This window comes from Bison bison, unplaced genomic scaffold, assembly GCF_000754665.1.
Source record: "Bison bison bison isolate TAMUID 2011002044 unplaced genomic scaffold, Bison_UMD1.0 scf7180017864352, whole genome shotgun sequence".
NCBI classification, from domain to species: domain Eukaryota; kingdom Metazoa; phylum Chordata; class Mammalia; order Artiodactyla; family Bovidae; genus Bison; species Bison bison.
In genome coordinates, this window is record NW_011494924.1 from 3,114,875 (window position 1) to 3,134,985 (window position 20,111).

The 20,111-nt window shown below is 45.0% G+C and overlaps 1 protein-coding gene across 1 annotated transcript in view; it reads right to left on the reverse strand.

Annotated features, from left to right (window-relative positions):
• KIAA1549 (KIAA1549 ortholog) overlaps nt 1-20,111 on the reverse strand; it is a 124,700-nt gene that overhangs the window by 71,355 nt on the left and 33,234 nt on the right. The window contains exons 2-5 of the mRNA XM_010854932.1: nt 5,722-8,415; nt 4,384-4,472; nt 3,148-3,325; nt 965-1,095 (exon numbers count right to left, since the gene is read on the reverse strand). Coding sequence (XP_010853234.1) covers nt 965-1,095; nt 3,148-3,325; nt 4,384-4,472; nt 5,722-8,365 — 3,042 coding nt within the window. The 5' untranslated portion in view covers nt 8,366-8,415. The remainder of the gene's footprint in view (nt 1-964; nt 1,096-3,147; nt 3,326-4,383; nt 4,473-5,721; nt 8,416-20,111) is intronic.

Genomic DNA, 20,111 nt, shown 5'->3' on the forward strand with positions numbered 1-20,111 from the left:
AACAAATGACAGCTAAAAGAAAATTCAATAGAGGAAATGAATAACGTAATGAAGACTGAAGACACAGCTGAAGACTACATCAATAACTAGGAGGACAAGATTTAAAAATCTGTAAAAGCAGGGAATTTCAAAAACAGGTAGAGGGACTTCCCTGGTGGTCCAGTGGTTAAGAATCCACCTTCCAATGCAGGGCACTTGGGTTTGATTCCTGGTCGGGGAACTAAGATCCCACATGTCACAGGACAATGAAGCCCGTGTGCCTCAACTCCTGGGCCTGCCTGTGCCACAACTAGAGGGAAGCCCTCACACTGCAATGAAGAGCCTGCATGCCACAACAAAAGGCCCCGCATGCTGCAACCAAGACCTGACACAGCCAAAAATATATAAATAAATTTGAAAGAGAGAGAGAGATGGAAAAAGTAAGAAATATGCATGGGGGATCCAGGATCACCAAGATCTTTTTAACATGAATTTGAAAAAGAAAAAACAAAGAATATGGAGAAATAAATATCAAAGAAACGTAAAAACATCAGTTTCCATGTAGTACAAACCCTATTCTTTGATTAGCACTATATTCTGTTCATACAGTGAAGCACTGTATTTCACGGTATTCCATAAAATGAAACTCCAGTGTATTCAAGCATTCCCCTCATTGGATATTTAAGTTGATACTGTTCTTTTTTAGAACCTTCTTACATTTCCCACGTAGGCTCCTCCCTCTTCAGTTCACCATATCTGAGCTCCCTGGTTATTGCACCACTCTGCAATCTTTCAAATATACTTAGCCTACTCACGCTCTGTGGGCTCAATGCCATGGAAAGAGATGCTCTCTAATCCATGAGAACCGAATCTCCTCTGCCGGAGGGAATTAGTAAGAGTGAAGTGTGTCTGAAACTAAACATTAAGAAACGGGTTCCTCTTTAAAAGATAAAGCATCTTGTTCTGCACTCAAGGCTGTTCTCACCTGCACCGTGAGGTTATACCTCCCCTGGTGGTGTTTTCTCACTTCTGAGAGAGCTATCATCAGGCCTTTCTCGATGCGCTGGGTGAAGTTGCAGAAGCCGGTGTCCACACTTTGAGGCACAAACTGGAGTACTGAAAAAAAGGACAGCAACACAGTCCCCTGAACTAGGCATTTCTTCAGTATTTAAAATGAGGAGAGGGACAAAACAGTGTCTAAATCAACGAACTCTGTCCCACAGTACACAGTTAAGTTCTATAAAATTATTATCTTACTGAAGGATAGTTGATGTACATGATTATGTAAGTTTCAAGTGTACAACGTACTGATTCACAGTTTTTAAAGGTTATATTTCATTTATAGTTATAAAATACTAGCTATATTCCCTGTGTTATACAATATACCCTTGTAGCTTATTTATTTTATACATGGTAGTTCGCGCCTCTTAATCTCTTACATCTATACTGTCCCCACCCTTGGTTCTCTCTGCTTGTAAACACTAGTTTGTTCTCTATGACTCTATTTCTTTTCTCTTTTATTCACAAAGACACAGTATTTGTCTTTCTCTGTCTGACTTAATTTCACTTAGCATAATACCCTCTAAGTCCATCCATGTTCTTGCAAATGGCAAAATTTTCATTCCTTTTAATGGCTAAATAGTATATAAATATATAGGGATTCCCAGGTGGCTCAACAGTAAAGAATCTACCTGCCAATGCAGGAGACACAGGTTCAAACCCTGGGTCAGAAAGACTCCCTGGAGGAATAAATGGCAACCCACTCCAATATTCTTGCCGGGAAATTCACACGGACAGAGGAGCCTGGCAGGTTACAGTCCATGGGTTTGCAAAGAGTCTGACATGACTGAACATCACCATTATATATATATACACACACACATACATATCACATCTTCATCCATTCATCTGTTGACAGGCACTTGGGTGCTTCTATGTCTTGGGTTATTGAAGAAAATGCTGCTATGAACACTGAGGTGTATGTATCTTTTTGAATTAGTGTTTTCATTTTTTTGGATACACATCCCAGAGTGGAACTGCTGGGTCATATGGTAGTTCTATTTTCAGTTTTTTGAGAAACCTCCATACTGTTTTCTGTAGTGGCTGCACCAATTTACATTCTCACCAACAGTATACAAGAGTCCATGATGTATTATTTACATATATCATATCATGGAAATGTGGAAAGCCAACTGTCCCAAAGGACTACATGCAATGTGAAGGTGACTCATACCATTTTAAAATGGAAAAATACCTAAGATAATAACTGGGGCATCAAAAGATACAACACTGAAACATTTGAAATATAAATAAACTCACTAGTGATGAATTCTTAAGTATGTATGGGTGAAATCACATGGTATCTGATATTGTTTTAAAACATTCTAGCTTCCTCAAAAAAGTCTCTGTGAGATAAACAAAATTGGAAAAATGTTTGTATGCACATATGTGGGCTAATTACAGTATTCTTTCTACTTCTGTATGTTTTTAAAAGTCCATAATAAAAATTTAAATGACATTAATGAATTACTGTTAATTTCAGGGGGTGTGACAATGATATTGTGAATAGAAGTGTGTATGTATGCATATGTATGTTTTATGTGTGTGCATATATGTTTAATAGTCTTATCTTTTAGAGGCACAGGCTGAAATATTTATGAATGAGATGACAAGAGGCCATATCAAAATAACGTGAGAGGAGGGGGTTTATCTGAGGACAAAGATGTAACAAAACTGGCTAGGAGTTGAAAACTGTTGTGTGTTAGTCACTCAGTTGCGTCTGACTCTTTGCAACCCTGGGGACTGTTCCTTTGTCCCTGGGGATTCTCCAGGCCAGAATACTAGAGCGCGTTGTCATGCCCTCCTCCAGGGGATCTTCACAACCCAGGAGCTTCCCAATCCAGGGCTTGAACCCAGGTCTCCTGCATTGCAGGCAGACTCTTTACTGTCTGAGCCACCAGTTGTTGAAGCCATACAATGAGTAACTAGGGGTTCATTATATTATTCTGTGCACTTTCATATAAGCTGGAAATTCGCCATCATTATAAAGTTTTTTGAAATTCTGAATAACAAGTTTTGACACAATCCTCCCCAAACTATTTTAAAACATAAAAAAATGAAATGAAATTCTATTTACAAATCAGAACAACTATACTTAAGTCTTCGTACCTGTTTGAACTTGGAACCTGGACTCTGGCACAAGGAAGGAGGGTTTCACAGCCAAGATTAAAGGAGTTTGGTCTCGTACAAGTTTACTATTTATAAGTACATTGATGACAGATATTGCCGTGTAAACGAAGGGACCAGATGTTACCAGAAAAGTGAAGTCAGCAAATAGTTCATAAACCTATAAAGACAAAAGACATTAATTAGAAAATTTGAGGGTAAAATTACCCAAGCTAAAGGAAGTTGTATTGAGTAGAAAAATAACAAAGTTAAAAAAATAATTTTAAATGAAGGGGTATGGCTTCAGAGATAATTAAAATTTTATTTTAATTTATTTTATTTTAATTATTCACATATCCATCAAATTTCTCAACAAAAGCACAAAATTACAAGAGCAAGGACTGTGAAAAAGAAGAATAGTCAATAACAGGAACCAAATAAGGAATTCAGAAAAATTCAAGGTGTTTTATTGTATTTAACCCACGTAAAAAGGAGCACTGACTCTATTAAGCAGAGCTATCCACAAGAAATATGTGAGCCACATATGTAATTTTTAAATTTCTAGTAGCCACATTTAAAAATATAAACAGGTGAAATTAATTTTTAAAACATTTTACTTAAACCATATATGAAATATCATCTCAATTGTAGGCAATGCAAAAACATGATTAATGAGATATTTTGCATTCCCTTTTGCACTGAGTCTCTGAAATCTGGTGTTTATTTTGCATTGACAGCACATCTCACTCAGGACAAGCCCCGTTGCACGTGCTCAACAGCCACACGTGGCTCACGGCTCCGTTCAGGATGGCGCCAGCCTAGAACGTGGCTGTGTGAGCTCAGCAGGGGACAGGAGGCACTAGCAGGAGTCCAGCATAAAGCACCTAGAAACCCATCTCACTCAACGCACAGAAACATACATACACATTCCCTCTAAACTCTCATCCAAGCGCTTTCATGTAAATCAAAGGAAGCAAGATCCTTAGGCCATCACCCCAGACTCGAGTCTTAGAGCCCTTTGCTCCCACTCTGCCAACACGTCTGATGGACTAAACCTGGCCTCGTCTGGGGTCAGAAAGGCTTCCTTGGAGAACTGGATGGTTGAGGGGTGATCCAAAGGAAAAGAAGGTGTCCACCAGGAGGAGGGAGGGGGAAAGAGGAAAACAAATGTCCTGCTCCCACTAAGACGAGCAATCCACCCAAGCTCCCCGTCCAGATTTCCACACCATGCAGACCCACCTTGAGCTCCACCACGCGGTTAAAGTGGGTCCTCAACACCTCTTTGATGGATGTGATGATATACTCCTGCACGGCTCTGCGGGCCAGCACTGCAAGGCAGGTTAGTGTCATTATGAATGTGCAGAGGACCCAAGGGCTCCCCTGGTCTCAGTGTGGAGAAAAAAGACCCAGTGTGTTCTCCTCCCTCCTCCCAGTTGCACCTTCCCTGACCACTCAGCTCCCTGCCTGCTCCTCCTCTCCTGCCATCTTCTTCCTTTCTATCCCTCATCCCCATCCCAAGCAACATGCAGAACCAGGTTGCTGATCAACTGCACATTATACTTCAGTGCATATGAACAGGACACTGGCTTGATGCACACTTGCCACTTCTCAGAGGAAAAGTGGGACAGTCTAATGGGAGACCACAGTCGCCAGACTTGTTCAGACATGACATCCGGGGTACTCCGGGTTCCTGCGGCTAAAACAGCCAAGCAGCTGCAAGAGAAGCTGCTGCCTGTTGGCCAGTAACTCAGACAGCAGGCTGGGGAGAAGGTCAAGGTCTGTGACCCAGTTCAGAGGATACTAAGTCACCCCATGTTGCTCTCCTTGGCTTCTCTGATGGCTCAGATGCTAAAGAATCTGCCTGTAATGCAGGAAACCCGGATTTGATCCCTGGCTCAGGAAGATCCCCTGGAGAAGGGAATGGCTACCCACTCCAGCATTCTTGCCTAGAGAATTCTATGGGCAGAGGAGCCTGGTAGGCTAGTCTGTGGGGTCGCAAAGAGTCAGGCACCACTGAGTAACTAACACTTTCATATAAAAACAAAGTTTCCCCTCTTTTCCAGGAAAAGTGAGAACAGTAAATGAATAAGAAACTGCAGTGGAGGCCCTTACACATTTGTCCAACTAACTGCTTGAACTAAACATGAAGGCATTTTACTTTAACTGTGTCATCTCTGTATCCAACGGGTTATGAACTCCAAAGACAAAGATCCCAGCAAACACTTCTAAGGCTCATCTAAATCTGTTTTCATTGCTGCTAATCTGTAATATTTTGTGGGCACTTACTAGATAAGCCAGGCACTAGGTTAAGTATTTTATATGCATTAACGCATTGAAATCTCTATAACAACCCAAAAAAGTTAAGTGCCACCATCCTCCCTGTTTAACAGTTGTGGAAACTGAGGCTTAGAGAAGCTAACTGTCTGGAGAACTCACGGGAGCTGGTAGAGCAGTGAGGAGTTGTCTGGATCCAGACCTTATACTCTGCCCCAAAGCTGCACACCATATATGCGTTTCATATCAGCACCTTTGGAAGATCACCCCAACTGAGAGAAGGGACGTGAAGCAGGGGCTTACCAGTTGTGATCAAATAGGCATCAGGAACTGTAATATCACACACGTATGGCGACTTGGTAGTGACCAGCGCTGGAGTATGAACTGATGCTTCGGGAGTGGGGGTGCTCACAGGATGAAGGGACAGTGCGGGGAGAACTGTGCCGCCCTCGTGGAGATCCTGACTGGCAGTTCTGCTGTTCAGGGTGGTGTGGCCAGAATTCTCAGGGGCACCACTGGTATCAGATATGCTTGGTTCAGTGGAGGTGTTCCTTGGTAGATCCGCGGGTGTGAAGGACGGCCCATGCGAACCTGCATGCTCTGCAGGCTCTGCAGGCAGAGGCGAGGGGGTCACGTCAGAAACAGACGAGGATGCTGATGGCAGGTGCCCAGCAGTGACCAGCACTGTGCTGGCAGGGGTGACTTCCGAGAAAGAGGGTAAGACAGACATGTGATCATTTACAGCACTGAGATCACCAGAAGGTGCCGGGGTTGAAAAGAGAGAAGGTTCAGTTAGAACAGGGGAAGTAGGAACAGCAGTCCAAAGTGACATGAAGTGAGAGTCAGCAGTCAAAACGGGCTCAGAGATGGAGGGCACCAGGGTGGTGACTGCGGATTCACGGGACGTGAGTGAAGACTCAACAGAGGAGGTAGTTTCAGTGAAAGCTGAGGTAAAATGAGCTTCAGTGTCTGTAAGCGACACTGTGGGCGCTTCAGAAAACTTCAGGGAATCAGAGGGGAAGCTGGAGTGTCGTGACATTGCAGAGTAACCAGGGAGAAGAGTGAATGTGCTTAAAAGAAAGTCTGAGCTTGGCCAGGGCTGAGAAAACTCCAGGTTTGTGGAACCGGGAACAGAGGGCTGCGGTGACTGAGAATTGATTGCGTCACTCAATGTAGGTGTCTCAACCAAGCTGGAAAACGCCTGAGAAACAAAGGTAGACAGATCCCTTGACCTCAGAGATGGAGAAGCAAATACTTCCGAAGATGGAGGGACGCTGCTGCTGTATTCCAGCGGTGGAGTAGAGAAAAAGCTGGATGCAGAACCCCAAATACTTGCAGTTTCAAGTTGGGAAAAATTGACAGGTTCTCGATCCGGGAAAAGCGAAGACTCTGCCAGCGGGTCCAAACTGTAAGATGTAAAAAGACCTGGTCCGCTGACGGCGAGCGACGGTGTGTTTCTGTTTGCTGTGATGGGGTAAGAAGAGTCGAGAAGGACCCCGGGGGTGACCGAGGACGGCACGGCTGTCACGCTGGATGGCATCACTTGAGCGACAGAGACGGAGCCCAGAGCAGCATCAGGTGACACAGGCACCAAGGGGTGGCCGTGGGGAGGGTACACCTGCACAGTTACAACACTGCTCATCTCCCCCTCGGCTGAAACACCGATGCTGGTGGCTGAGATTTCCCCAGATGGAGAAGAGAGAGGAACCATTGGCCTGGAGGGGAAAAGTGTATTAAATTCTTGAGAATCTTCCTCAAATTCAGAGAAGTCCGTGACAACACTGCTCAGTGAAGAGATGCTGCTGGCTTCCAAGGGGGTGGGGGACAGGGTCTCAGCACCATCGCCCGATCCCGTGTCCTTCTCCGTGAGGCTCGTTGACAGCACAGGCCGGGACAACACTGCAGCACAGGACACACACCACGTGTACGGTCTGAACGAAGACACCGGGCTCCAGACATGAGAGTCACCCACACCACTTGGGACCACTGAGTGGCCAGGCAACTCTGATGCCTCACTGGAGTCGCCGGGAAGAAAGGGGTTATGTGACACGCCAGCTGATTGAGCAGAAAAGGATCCAGATGCCAGAGGAGTTGGAAACAAAGCCCAATGTGCACTGCTGCTGCTGAAAGCAAGGACCATCGGCGACAGAGCTGCAGGACGGTGTGTGCCTGGAGAGACGGTTTTGTCTAGACTCTGACCCAAAGCAGTGGTGACATCAGAGTACCTGTCTGTATCTGTGGCCAGAGCATCCTCTGGAGACGGTGAGACCTGCCCTGACGGGGGAGATGGCTGCTGAGTAACATCATCACCTGGTGGCCAGGACTCGGAAGACTGAGAGCTAAGAAGGAGGGTTCCTGAGCCCTCTGCTCCTGAAGCCATGATCTCCGGCAAAGTCCTGCTTGACACGTGCCCACAAGCATCAGAAGGATAAAACACCAAATTCCTACTAGGCATTGGAATTATGCCCTCAGAAGTGGGAAAAGCTGACTGAAAAGCATTGAAATGCCCGGGGAGCTCAGCATGCGTGGTTGGTTGTTGCTCTGTGTTTAGCCAGGCTGACGTCACTTCTTCATCTTGTAAAGGTATGACGGGTAACGATGGAGTCAGCACGGACTCTAAGGTTTCTTTGGGCGGCTCTGGAGGACTGACTGTGACGTATCGTACCGGAGAAACCACACGGGAGGTGGTCCAATAAGTCTCTGGCAAGAAGTTGTCCATTTCATCGTCATCTAGGACCTCGTTGCTCGTCACTGCCACATAATTTTCCGCAAAGATGCTGGGATCTGCTGTACTTTGGGTCCATTTTCCTTGGTTAAAAAAGGCTGTATCAAAAGTCATGGTGGATGGAGATGATGTGACGTGGAGAGAACTGCTTTGCAGGGACCCTGGAGCGGTTTCTGTTAAGGCCACGTATGCAGTGCTGGGCACAGCACTTTCCCTCGGCATGAGCTCCACGGAGGAGAAAGAAAGATTGTGCTGTTCCAGAGGGAGCTCATCTAAGAAAATAACAGCCGAGTTCAGTTGAAAGGCAATGAAAAGTAACACTGATAACATTTTGTTTCAGATATGAAAATATTCTCCATCAACAGATACCCACTCATTGAATATCCACGATTCAAAAACAACCAAATGAAAGCCAGAACTTGCCAGTTAACTGTCAGCATAATACTAGCAAACATTCATAAATTTGAGCACCACTTTTTACTTAAGCATGTTGTGTCTGTCTGTCTATATACACACACTGACATGTTCCTCCTGCCTTATCACACCACCACAGAATACTATAAATAGAGGAGGACGTACAGAGCCATCTCATCTCTTCTCACTTATCACTGAGAAAGAGAAGTTCGGAGAAGGTAAGTAAATCAGTTACATGACCACCCAGATGCAGGTGGAGCTGGAATCTTAGTATAAGCCTGCCTTGATGCCCAAGCCCGTTTTCCTATTCTTTCAGAAGAGTTGGCTCTAATGAGAAATGAACATGACTACTTTGACAGCACCACCGGCTATGCAGGGAAGAGAGTTCAGCAGTTTCCTAGTTATAGGACCTTCCACATCCAGGCTGCAGACTACCTCCAGGCTCACTTCTCATCCTTCCCGGCTCTACTCTCACACCATCCCAACTACACTCTGGCTCAATGAGCTACCTGCAGTTCCCTAAGCCCAGATCCTCTGTGGCTCAGTGATCTGCACATCCCTCTCCTTCGCTGCCTGGGATGCGCTCCCTCTGCTCTCCACCTGGATTATTTCTACCAGCCCTGCAGATGCAGCCCAGGCACCACCTCCCTCCTCGATGCTCCAAAGGTGGGTGAGTGTCTCTCCCTACCTGTCACATCCCTGATCGTGTCCCACTGAAATGAAATGTCTGCTCATTACACTCTGAGCATTTGGAGGACAGAAACTATTGATCTCTCTCCCTAGTGCCTAGCACAGTGAGTGACTTATACTAACAGCTCAATAAGTCAAAAGTGAAAGTCGCTCAGTCGTGTCCGACTCTTTGCAACCCCATGGACTATACAGTCCATGGAATTCTCCAGGCCAGAATACTGGACTGGGTAGCCATTCCCTTCTCCAGGGGTCTTCCCAACCCAGGGATCAAACCCAGGTCTGCAATAGGCAGATTCTTTACCAGCTGAGCCACAAGAGAAGCCCAAGAATACTGGAGTGGGTAGCCTATCTCTTTTCCAGTGGATCTTTCCGACCCAGGAATCAAACTGGGATCTTCTGCATTGCAGGCAGATTCTTTACCAACTGAGCCATCAGGGAAGCCCTTTAAACTCAATATACAATATAAAATACACAGCAAACAGCAACTTAGACATAGCTGAAGATTTAGTGAACTGGGGAACAGACCTGGAAATTATTCAGAATGGAGCACAGAGAAACAAAACGAGGAGAAATACAAAAGAAGGCAGTGAAGAACATACAGAAGGCAAAATGAGATAGTACAATACACATTGGATTAAAGTTTTAAAAGAAGGAATGGAGGGAACTGGGTGGAGGCAATATTAAAAGAGATAGTGCTAGAAAAAAGAGACATGAATCCTTCAATTCAGGAAGACAAAGAATCACAAAGCAGGTGAATTTAAAAAAAAAAAAAGAAAAACCCATACCGACACACGTGATGATACCATAGAACACCAAAGACCAAAAAAATAAATTAATAATAATAATTGTGCAGGTAGTCAGAGAAAAGGAATGGCAATTAACCATCAGGTAACTACTTCACAGAACTAGGAGCCAACTAACAGTGAGACAATAACATCTTCAATATGCTGAGAGAAAATATCTGACATCTAGACTTGAATAACCAGCAGTACTCTCTATTTTTAAAAATAAGGACAGTTTCAGATTTTTTTAAAAAGTGGTTATACTAACAAAAGACCAATAGAAGAGTCTCTCTAAACAAGGATATACATCAAAAGAAAAGGTGATTATCCTGGAGGGAAGATCTGAGGATAAACAGAGAATAAAGGAATGATAAAATGTGGTTAAATCTAAACAAGCACTGATGTTATAAATGAACAATAAAAATACTACCTAATCTGTAAGGTTACAAGAGACCTAATACAGAATTAAGATAGCTTGTTACATGGCATAGAAGTCGAAAGAGCAGCATTTAGACAAAACTGAATAGATCTTCTGTGTACACACTAAAATTTGTAAATTATATTCAATCATAAATTTATGTAGATGAACTATTTCTAGCTGGTTCCGTTAGCATCTGAAAGTTATAAATTTACACCAGACAGAAGCTGCTTACTTTAAAGCTGCTCACTTTCTGTGGAATATGACTTTTAAAAATGAGTAGATAATTAAAGAAGAAAACTGTTTCTCAGAGACTTTAGGTTGTTTCATAGCAATATTTATTAGGCATCTGTTGCCTTCCATACAGCTAGGCTCTGGCATTTCTGGTCTACATGCTTTTACTATTTACCTGCCACATTCCAAGCATGGATAAAAGTAAAGATGGTACTTACTACAAATACAGTAAAGTAGCAGCTGCTCTCAGAAGTGATACATTTGAGAGGTAATAAAATAACAATATGTGCAACTATGCAGCACATAGATTTAAAAGTTTTCCTAAGAATAAATTATTTTATGTGTTTGAAAACTCTGCCATGATTTATTTTGAAATAGAAGACCTGAAGAAAAAGCAAGATCCCTTCTTAATCGAATCAGAAATATACTCATAAGTGCACTGGCAAACTGCAAGAGAAAAAACAGCAAAGAGAGAAGCATTTAGTGGCTAATTAGTGAGCCCAAGTATCTGATGCAACTTAGAATTCAATCAATTCTGCCTACAAAGGACAGGGAACAGGGAAGGCAAAGTGATCAAAAGAATGAAAAATTCTCCTGGCTAGTAAAACAGAGGAACAAAAACTTCCTATTAAGAACTGTGAGGTGAGCCAAGCCGTGGTGCTTTCTCCCCCCTCCTTTTGGCCAAGTCCCAGGAGAAAGAAATCAGCTCTAAAGAGACAGCCGCTGAAATGCCATGGGAATCACTTCTGTAGTTAATTCAGGAAGAGGTTAGAAAACCCAGGTGAGTCTCTCCCAGTAGAAAAGGCTTCCAAGACTCTAATTTCAAGCCCTGGAGATCAATTTTCAAGCTCTCAAGTTCACACAAGAGTGTAAGGTTTTCTCTTGGACAACACGGAGAAAGGAATGGGGATGATTACACGCGTGATGGGGGATCTTGTTAAGATATAGGCACTGTCAGGCAGGGCCGGGGCAGGAGAGGGCCCGGTGAGCTTCTGCATGGCGCCCAGGTGGGGCCAGACCCACCCACACCCTGAGTAACAAGTACTGAGCCACTTTCTCCTGTGTAGATGGTACAACGTACCTTGCACCCACTTCTCCTTTGTAGGTCCCTGCCAAGCTGCATGGAACACAGCAGAAACTGCCCAAGTGCCACGCAGATTCATAGTGATGAAAATTCACAATGCAAACCCATAGAAAGCACATCAAAGGAGAACCCCAAAGGGAACTAGCCTTTGGGTGACAATGCTGTGTCAGTGTAGGCTCATTTACTGAAACAAATGTACCGTCTAGTGGGGGATGTTAACAATGGGGGAGGCTATGCGTGGGTGGGGGCAGGGAGTATATGGGAAATCTCTCTACCTTCCTCTCAATTTTGCTAACTGAATGAACCTAAAACTGTTCTTTAAAAAAATAAAATAAAATAAAATCTTGGGAATTCCCTGGTGACCCAACAGTTAGTCAGGACTTCATGCTTTCACTGCTGAGGGCCTGGGTTCAATCCCTGGTCAAGCAACTAAGATACCACAAGCTGCACAGTATGGCCAAAAAAACAAAACAAACAAATAAATAATATTTTAAAAAATAAAACTTTTTTAAAACTCATGTGTGAGCTGCCTGTCTCTAGGAAGTTGCTGGTCTCATTCACACATGCATAATCTGGTATTTATCCTTTTTGAAAGTTGTATTTTTCCATCTGGAAACCTTCCCTAAATACACCAGTCAAACATGGCATCGTGGACTTTTCAAGCTGAATGGATCCTTTAAGACCTTGGCAACCCCCTCACATGGCAAATGAGGCTCAGGGTTTAAGCTGACTTGCTCAAAATAGCATCAGGGCAGAGCCAGCCTAGAAAGGCAGGTTCCTAAGCCCTCACTGGTTGAATGCTCTTCACACCACACCAGGCTGAGGCAAATCAGCCTATTTCATTAAGACTGCTAGTGAATACATTACTTGAAAAACACGCTAAGTTGTGTTATAAATGAATTGAAAGTACATGCTAAATTCTGTGCCCCTGAAACCTATGCCAAGGCACACTGAGCTGTGAGGTCCCACCGTCCACACGGGGCAGCTCACAGCTGCAGGCACGGGCGCTGAGAAAACAAAACATCCTCTGAGGGCTGGCCTGGAAAACCCAAGGGACAGCAACATCAAAAACCTCTAAAGAGCTTTCATCCAAATAGAACCATTACTTTAGCTTCTCTGCTGAACTGTGGAGTTTGCAAAGCAGGGTGAGTCATCTCCACTTCATGGCTATTAAGTCTGCCACAAAACAAGAGCCTGCTAGAATCTCTAGGTGTTTAAATACAAAAGCAGTCAGATAATTAAACCAATACCCAATGTGGCAAATCTTCAGCACCTTTTACCTACTTCTTAGGCTTTCCTAAGAGGGATTTTAGTGCCGTTCTTAAAACCATCCTCCTCCTTTTCCTACCTTTCATTTTTCTCTCCCTGGTTTAAAAGAGTATGCCTCTTCTCTTTCTTTCTCCAACCCCAACTGTCTATTAATACCTTCTACCAGCTACCTATCTTCTACTCTCTCCTCCAAGTGGTACTGTTGTTATTACCAAATATCTAGTAGATAAGAAATACTACTTATAAAGACGAATTTATCAGGTCACATATATATAGTAACATAAAGAACATCTGAGTTTTATGTGGTCTTTTGATGAACAGAAATGATCAGTTTTAATGTGGTTAAATTTATCAATCTTTTCTGTAATTGTTTGAGATTTGTGTGTCTGTGTCTTAAGATGGAAAGCTTAAATCCCTCCCTAGAGTAAAAGCCATTGTGATATCCTTTAAAAGCATAAAGCAAGAATGACACAATCGGAATAATGATCTAAAAGTCCCTCCTACTACAGCGTGAAGAACAGGTTAACCAGGGCCAAGAGCAGATGCTGAGTAAAGGGGCTCATGAGAACTCTGTTAATTTCGCAGCTTTGCTTGATGTCTAAGATGCTTTCCAAATAAAAACTAAAATAAGTCGGGTTCTCACTCAGCAGGTTGGGCCTGGGGCTCAGGACTCGGTGTGGGCACCTGTGTTTGCTGCTGTTCCTGTTGTGGTGGAATCTGTGTTTTGAAAACCACACCACAGGTAATACTAATGCCAAGCACAAAGACCCTTCTTTGTGAGGACCAGACTGGGAACAATGCTGACGGAACAACCCACAAGAGAGGAAGAAGTAAAAGGTGCAAAGCCCAGAGGGCTGGGAAGGAAGAAGGAAATGGGGTCCAGAGGGGAAGCAGACTTTGACCCTCACCTGGAAGAGAGGGTGAGTGCAGACAGGGCATGATGCACAGACTTGCTAGAGAGTCCTGAAGGGGATTCTGGCCTAGGGTGGGGACGGCAGCAACCAGGTCAGTGGAGGATGCTGAAACAGGCATGAGAGGATATAGCCAGGCTCTGTCGGGGGAGCTACAGCCTGAAACCAGAGGGCAGGCTTCACAGGTCCCATGCAGTTTGGGAAACTGGTTCCCGATTCAGCGTTTCAGGTTGGATCTGGGGGCTCAGCCAAAGAACAATCACCAAAGAGCTCTCTGCACAGAAAAGACTCAAGCTCGAGGTGAATAAATAGTAACTGCTGGCCAGTCCTCAGTATTTTAAAGACCTCAGGTGGCACAAGTGGTAAAGAATCCAACTACCAATGCAGGAGATATAAGAGATGCAGGTTCAATACCTGGGTCAGGAAGATCCCCTGGAGAAGCAAACGGCAGTCCACTCCAGTATTCTTACTCGGAGAATCCCACGGACAGAGAGCCTGGTGGGCTACAGTCCATGGGGTCGCAAAGAGTCAGCCATGACTGAAGCAACTGAGCATGCTGGCCAATCCGGGTATTTTAAGACCTCAGCACTACATAAAAACTCTTTTTAGAAATCTTCCTTTGATATCCTTTGTTTCTCAACTATTATTAAGTCACAAACACCAGTAAACTTCCTGAATCGCCGTAGTGCCCATCTGTCATGAACTGAACTGTGTTGCCCAGGTCTCTGTGTTGAAGCCCTAACCCTCCTGTGACGGTGTTTGGAGATGGGGCCTTTAGGGAGGTGATGGAGGTTAAAGGCAGTCATGAGGGTAGGGTCCTTCCTGATCTGACAGAACAGGACCCTTTATAAGAAGAGGGAAACCAGAGCTCACCAGCCCCGGGTGCCCGGGCACGGAGGAAAGGCCACGTGAGGACACAGTGAGAAGGCAGCATCTGTAAGCACAGGCGTGGCGCCTCGACAGACACCAGCCCTGTCGGCACCTCAATCGTGGACCCCAGCCTCAGAGCTAGAAGGAAGCCAATTCCTGTTGGCGTCACACAGTCTGGCGTTTTGCCAGGGCGGCTCAAGTGACCAAGACAACACCATTCATTCCTGGCTCAAGCAAAAGGCTCTGTGATAGAGTAGAGACGACAGGAAACCTGTGGGCCTGAGGCCCGGTCCCGGCCCACCACGGGCCCAGGGGCTGCCGGCCCTGAGTAACTCACACATCCCTGGGTCTTGGCTCCCTCCTCTCCTCATGAGATACAACGTTCCTGAAAATGGGTGTGAAAGCGTGGACTTCCCCTGTCTAGGCCTGACATGTGACCCTATACATGCCTGCTTGCTTGTGAGGGTTACTCAGTCAGGGTTCTCTGTTGTTCACAGTGGAAACAGCTCTGGCCACACAAGCACGACGGGATTCAGTGGGAAGACACCAGAGGGTCTACGGAACGAACAAGGTGGCTCAGGCTCAGAACACAGTCAAGAGACAAGTGATGCCGACAGTGAGGGAGCCGGCTGGGGTCTCTGCAAGGAGAGTCAGCTGACACCGCCCGGCCGGAACCACGACTGGCACAGCCGTCAGGGGACCCTCTGGGCCTTTGCTTCATGACCTCACTCCTGCAAAGTTCAGAGTCCAGCCAGGAGTGCCCCACTAGCCTCACCCAGGTCACATGCCACACTGCCAGTCAACCCTGCAGCCTTTGGACCTTGGACATAATATGGATTCCCCAGAAAGGGAAAGAGTGGTCCCCAAACTGGCACATGGCTACTACATCAGAGGTGGGGGCTTCAGTTTTAACTGGAAAAATAAAAGCTAATAAAAAGCACAGCACTGGCATAATACAATCCTGGTCAGAGAGGGAGACGACAGCTCCAGAACCTTCCACAGATAACAGAACTGGGTTCCGTTCTGTATCAAACTTGCTCAGCTCCCTAGAAGAAATCTGCTGTAATTAGTCACATCTTCCCCTTCTTCCTCAAGAGATGGAGATACAGATAACAATTAGTGACATCACTGAAACAGGAAGAGAACTAACGAGCAACTTCAGAAAACAACAACTGCAACCATACAGTCCTGAAATAATGGGCCCATGAAGCTTTTCCACACGCATACTATTATCATTGAAACACCAGGATAGCTTCCCATTGGGATCTGGGCCTCTCTCTCTCTGTGCACGATTTTTTTATTTGAGGAGGTAAGGATATTAAAATGTTGGTTTAATTCAAAGCATGTTTGAGTATTTGTTGGGAGATGTTCTGTCGCACTTTATCTTTTTCCTAAATAAAATGCAATCCTCTTTTACCAACCTGGAAAGCAAGGCTGTCAGCACTTTAAGTAACCAAAACAAACTCAACTAAATACTCAATTCACTAAGAACAAAGGCGAAAAAACTCTCAGTCGGCCATCTGTTTCTAAAATAATTTAATTCAAAACACAGTCCCAGAACAACAGGGAAAAGGACACCATCAGCTTCAAGATAATCTTCCATCTCCAATTTCACTCGGAGCTGGAATGGCACACGACGTCCTGTGACTAAGCATGAGAAGGCACTTCACCCCCAAACATGGGAGCCCGAAGCCATCAGTCTCCGCGCAAACACACATGTCTGAAACAAAGTGACCAGGAGACACATCTGCCTCCTGGGTGGCTCCCCTCCCAACAGTCCAGAGCTTATGCTCAGTACCTTAATTCATCTCTAAGCTGAGTTTTGATTTTATATCAAGGGAGCCAGAGGCCTAAGAGAGAGAGTGGGGGGCCACGCTGGCTGGAAGTGGCAGCACGGACAAAGGCTCCACGTCTGGACAATGTGGGGTGTGTTTGCGTAACAAACAGTAGTGGCTCCACTTGGTTGGAGAGAACACTAGGAAAGTTGGCTGAAGATCGTGAGAATGTCAGTGAACAATGGGGGAGCCACTGGATATTTGTAGCAAAGTGGGCTTCTTATCAAAATTACCCTGCAGAAGAAAAGAAAAAAAAAGCCTGGCAGAGCAGAGAGAAGCACAAAACTTCAATCGCACCCACAGGTACACAGCCGACGGGGCCAGGAGAGAGGACTGTGTGACAGATGAGAATGCAAGAGAAGTTACAAGACAGACTGCACAGAAGGCCAGTAATAAAGTTAGTTACTGATGACATGGATGGGGCAGGAAAGGAGAGTCAGTCCAAAGCAATTCTGAGTCACAGATTCAACTGCCCGCTACAGACTATTCCACCTGGTTATCTAATGCATGTGTGCTCAGGCGTGTCTGATTCTTTGCAACCCCACAGATGGTAGATCACCAGACTCCTCTGTCCATGGGATTTCGCAGGCAAGAATACTAGAGAGGATTGCCATTTCCTTCTCCAGGAGATCTTTCTGACCCAGGGATCGAACCCGTGTCTCCTGCATTGGCGGACGGTTTCTTTACCACTGAGCCACCTAGGAAGCCCTGGGTATCTAAAAGGTACCTAACAGGCCCCTAAGAAAACCTGATCCTCCCTCTTTGGATATTAATAAGTCCTTCTCACAGTCAGGATCTTGTAATTCACTCTCAAATCCTTCGAGCCCTGCCACACTGAAGTCTGGGCCCTTAATCACTGCTTGATCATCATCAGCCCCTGTGAGGAGACGGGCTTTCCAAGGGCCTGGAGAGCACAGGAGGCAGGGATGTTCTGACATCCTGGACACAAAAGCTGCTTCCTTGCTCACCCTGAGTTTGGTTCAAGAACCAGGAGAACCCAGAGGATCCTTTAACATCCCTCTAATGGCAAAGAAGCGGCTGCGGTGACAAGTGCTTCCTGAGTGGTGTCACACACCACCAGTACAAGGAGTGGTGGCCCAGTAAGGGTGAACACCCCCAACGTGACAATTTCCTGTTCATCACAGCCTCCCGAGAGCTGTGACTACCTGCTTCCCATGTGCCCCAGCCCTAGGGCTCTAGGCCCAAGAGGAGCCATGCTAAAAAATGCTGTAATTGTCAGGAAATTCAGCCTGATCAGAAGTGTGCTCCTGCCCAGGGAAATCCATCAGGGCTGTGGTCTCTCCCCACCAGCCACAACCCACCCTAAATTCCTGAAGCCTCTCCTAGCACCTTCAACCCATCTGGAAGGTGTTCTAACACACAGATCCAATCCTTCCATTTCTGTGCATCTGAGGTTTCTCTAAAGCAAGCAGAGAAATAATCCTTCCACGACATTCCAGTCTTAAGATCCTCCAAGGGTTCCTAACAGCCTTCGGAAATCCACAGTCCTCAGCTGTGACACAAGAGCCCTTATCTTCCGGTCACATCCTGTCCTGCTGGTGTCACCTCCCTGACAGCCAGCCCACACACTCCCACCATGCAAAGTTTTCTCTGACCGCCCTGCTTCTGGAAAGGCTGGTTCCTCGCCTACAAATACCCATCCCTCCTCCTTTCCCTAACTCCAATCATGCTCCCAGACTTCTTGTTCCCATCACTTCCAGAACCTCTGTGTGCTTTTCTCATACAACTTAAAACTGTAATTTTGGCTTACTCATCTCCCTCCCCGAGCCAATGACCAAGATGCCTGGAGGAAAAAACTGTATCGTTCACGTCTGTCTCCCAGGTTTAGCCCAGAGCCAGACGTGTCCATTCATTCATCAATCATTCACTTGTAAATCCAACAAATGTCTACTGACGGTGGAAGCAAAGTGCAGGGTGTGAAGTGTCAACCAAGACAGAAAGGTGTCCTGCTTGGGGGCCTCACAGTGGAGAAGAGGAGACAATCATTATAAATTGAGAAGACGGCTAAGGACATGGCTAAGGCAGGGCTGGCGAGAATGGCGCCCAAGGCAGAGCACCAAGAGCTGGTGTGAATGGTGCTCAGCCAGCATGGGGAGCCTCAGGCGAGGCTGGCAAGGAAGGCAGGGAACCAAGTCCAGGTGGAGGGAAATGTGATTCTAGCGCCCAACTGAGTCATTTGGGCCAAGGATACCAATTTGGCGATCATCTACAGAGAGATGGTAACAAACTGAAGTCAAATGACTCCATCAAGGCAGAGAGAGAGAGAGAGAAAAGTTCGACCCCACACTCTACAGCGCTATGTTCATTTAAGGCGTGGTGGGAGAACCCTAGATTCTACACCAGTCAGAAGAGACCACCTTTAGCAATCATGACCAGAGTGCTATTTACATACACTTCTACAAGCCAACTCAGTCAAGCACACAAATTATTCTCCTCCTGACTTAATTTATTTCCATTCACTGACAATCTTCCCCAAACCCCCTCTTCTGCCTGTTTATTGGTATGAACAGCCTACTGATTAGCAATTATCCATAGCGTTAACTCTCTAAGTATCTGTAATTATGACTTCTCTTGGTTTATTTGAGGGCTCCTGGGGACTTCAGGATGAGGAATAACATGAAGTTAATGTAAATACTAATTTGCCAAGAAACCAACCAGACCAAATATGCAGATAAGCCAAAAGGCAATTTTCCAAAAGCTGAGGTTCTACCAGCCTGGAGAGTTCTGTATTTGTTTTCACTATTTAAAGTGAAGTGTTTAAATGCCACCAGTAAACCAATTTCAGCATTTTTAACTTTTTATTATGAAATTTTCAGACATATAGAAGCTAAAAGACTGGAACACATTATCCAGTGTGAACACCAGCTTTCTCTATGCTCACTTCATCTACCCCTCCTCACAGCTTTTTTTTAAATGGAAGTAAAGCAAATTGCAGACACCATTTATTTCACTAGTATCTACTTCAGTGTCTCTGATAAGGACTTTTAAAAATCATAACCACAATCATTATCGCAGCCAACAAAATTAAAAGTAATTCTTAATATCATCTAATTATCTATCCCACACTTAGATTTCCTTGACGGCCTCAAAATATTTTTGTATAATTGCTTTTTGCAAATCAGGATTGAACGCAGGTGCACAACTGCTTAGGGTAATGTGTCTCCCAAGCCTCCTTTACTTGGTTAACAGGTCTCTCCTGCCTTTTTTCTTTTTTAAATCTCTCGTTATTCACTTGCTACAGAAAAAGGTCGTTTGTCCCTGTAGACAGCCCTTCTATATTTAGTTGACTATATTCTCATGGTGTCATTTAACATGTTCTTCCAACCCTCGAATTTTCTATAAACTGGGTGTTACATTAAGAGGCTTTATGAGATTCAGGAGCAATGTTTTTAGCAAGAGTACTTTCCAGGTGCCCCACTGCATCACATCAGGAGGTACCT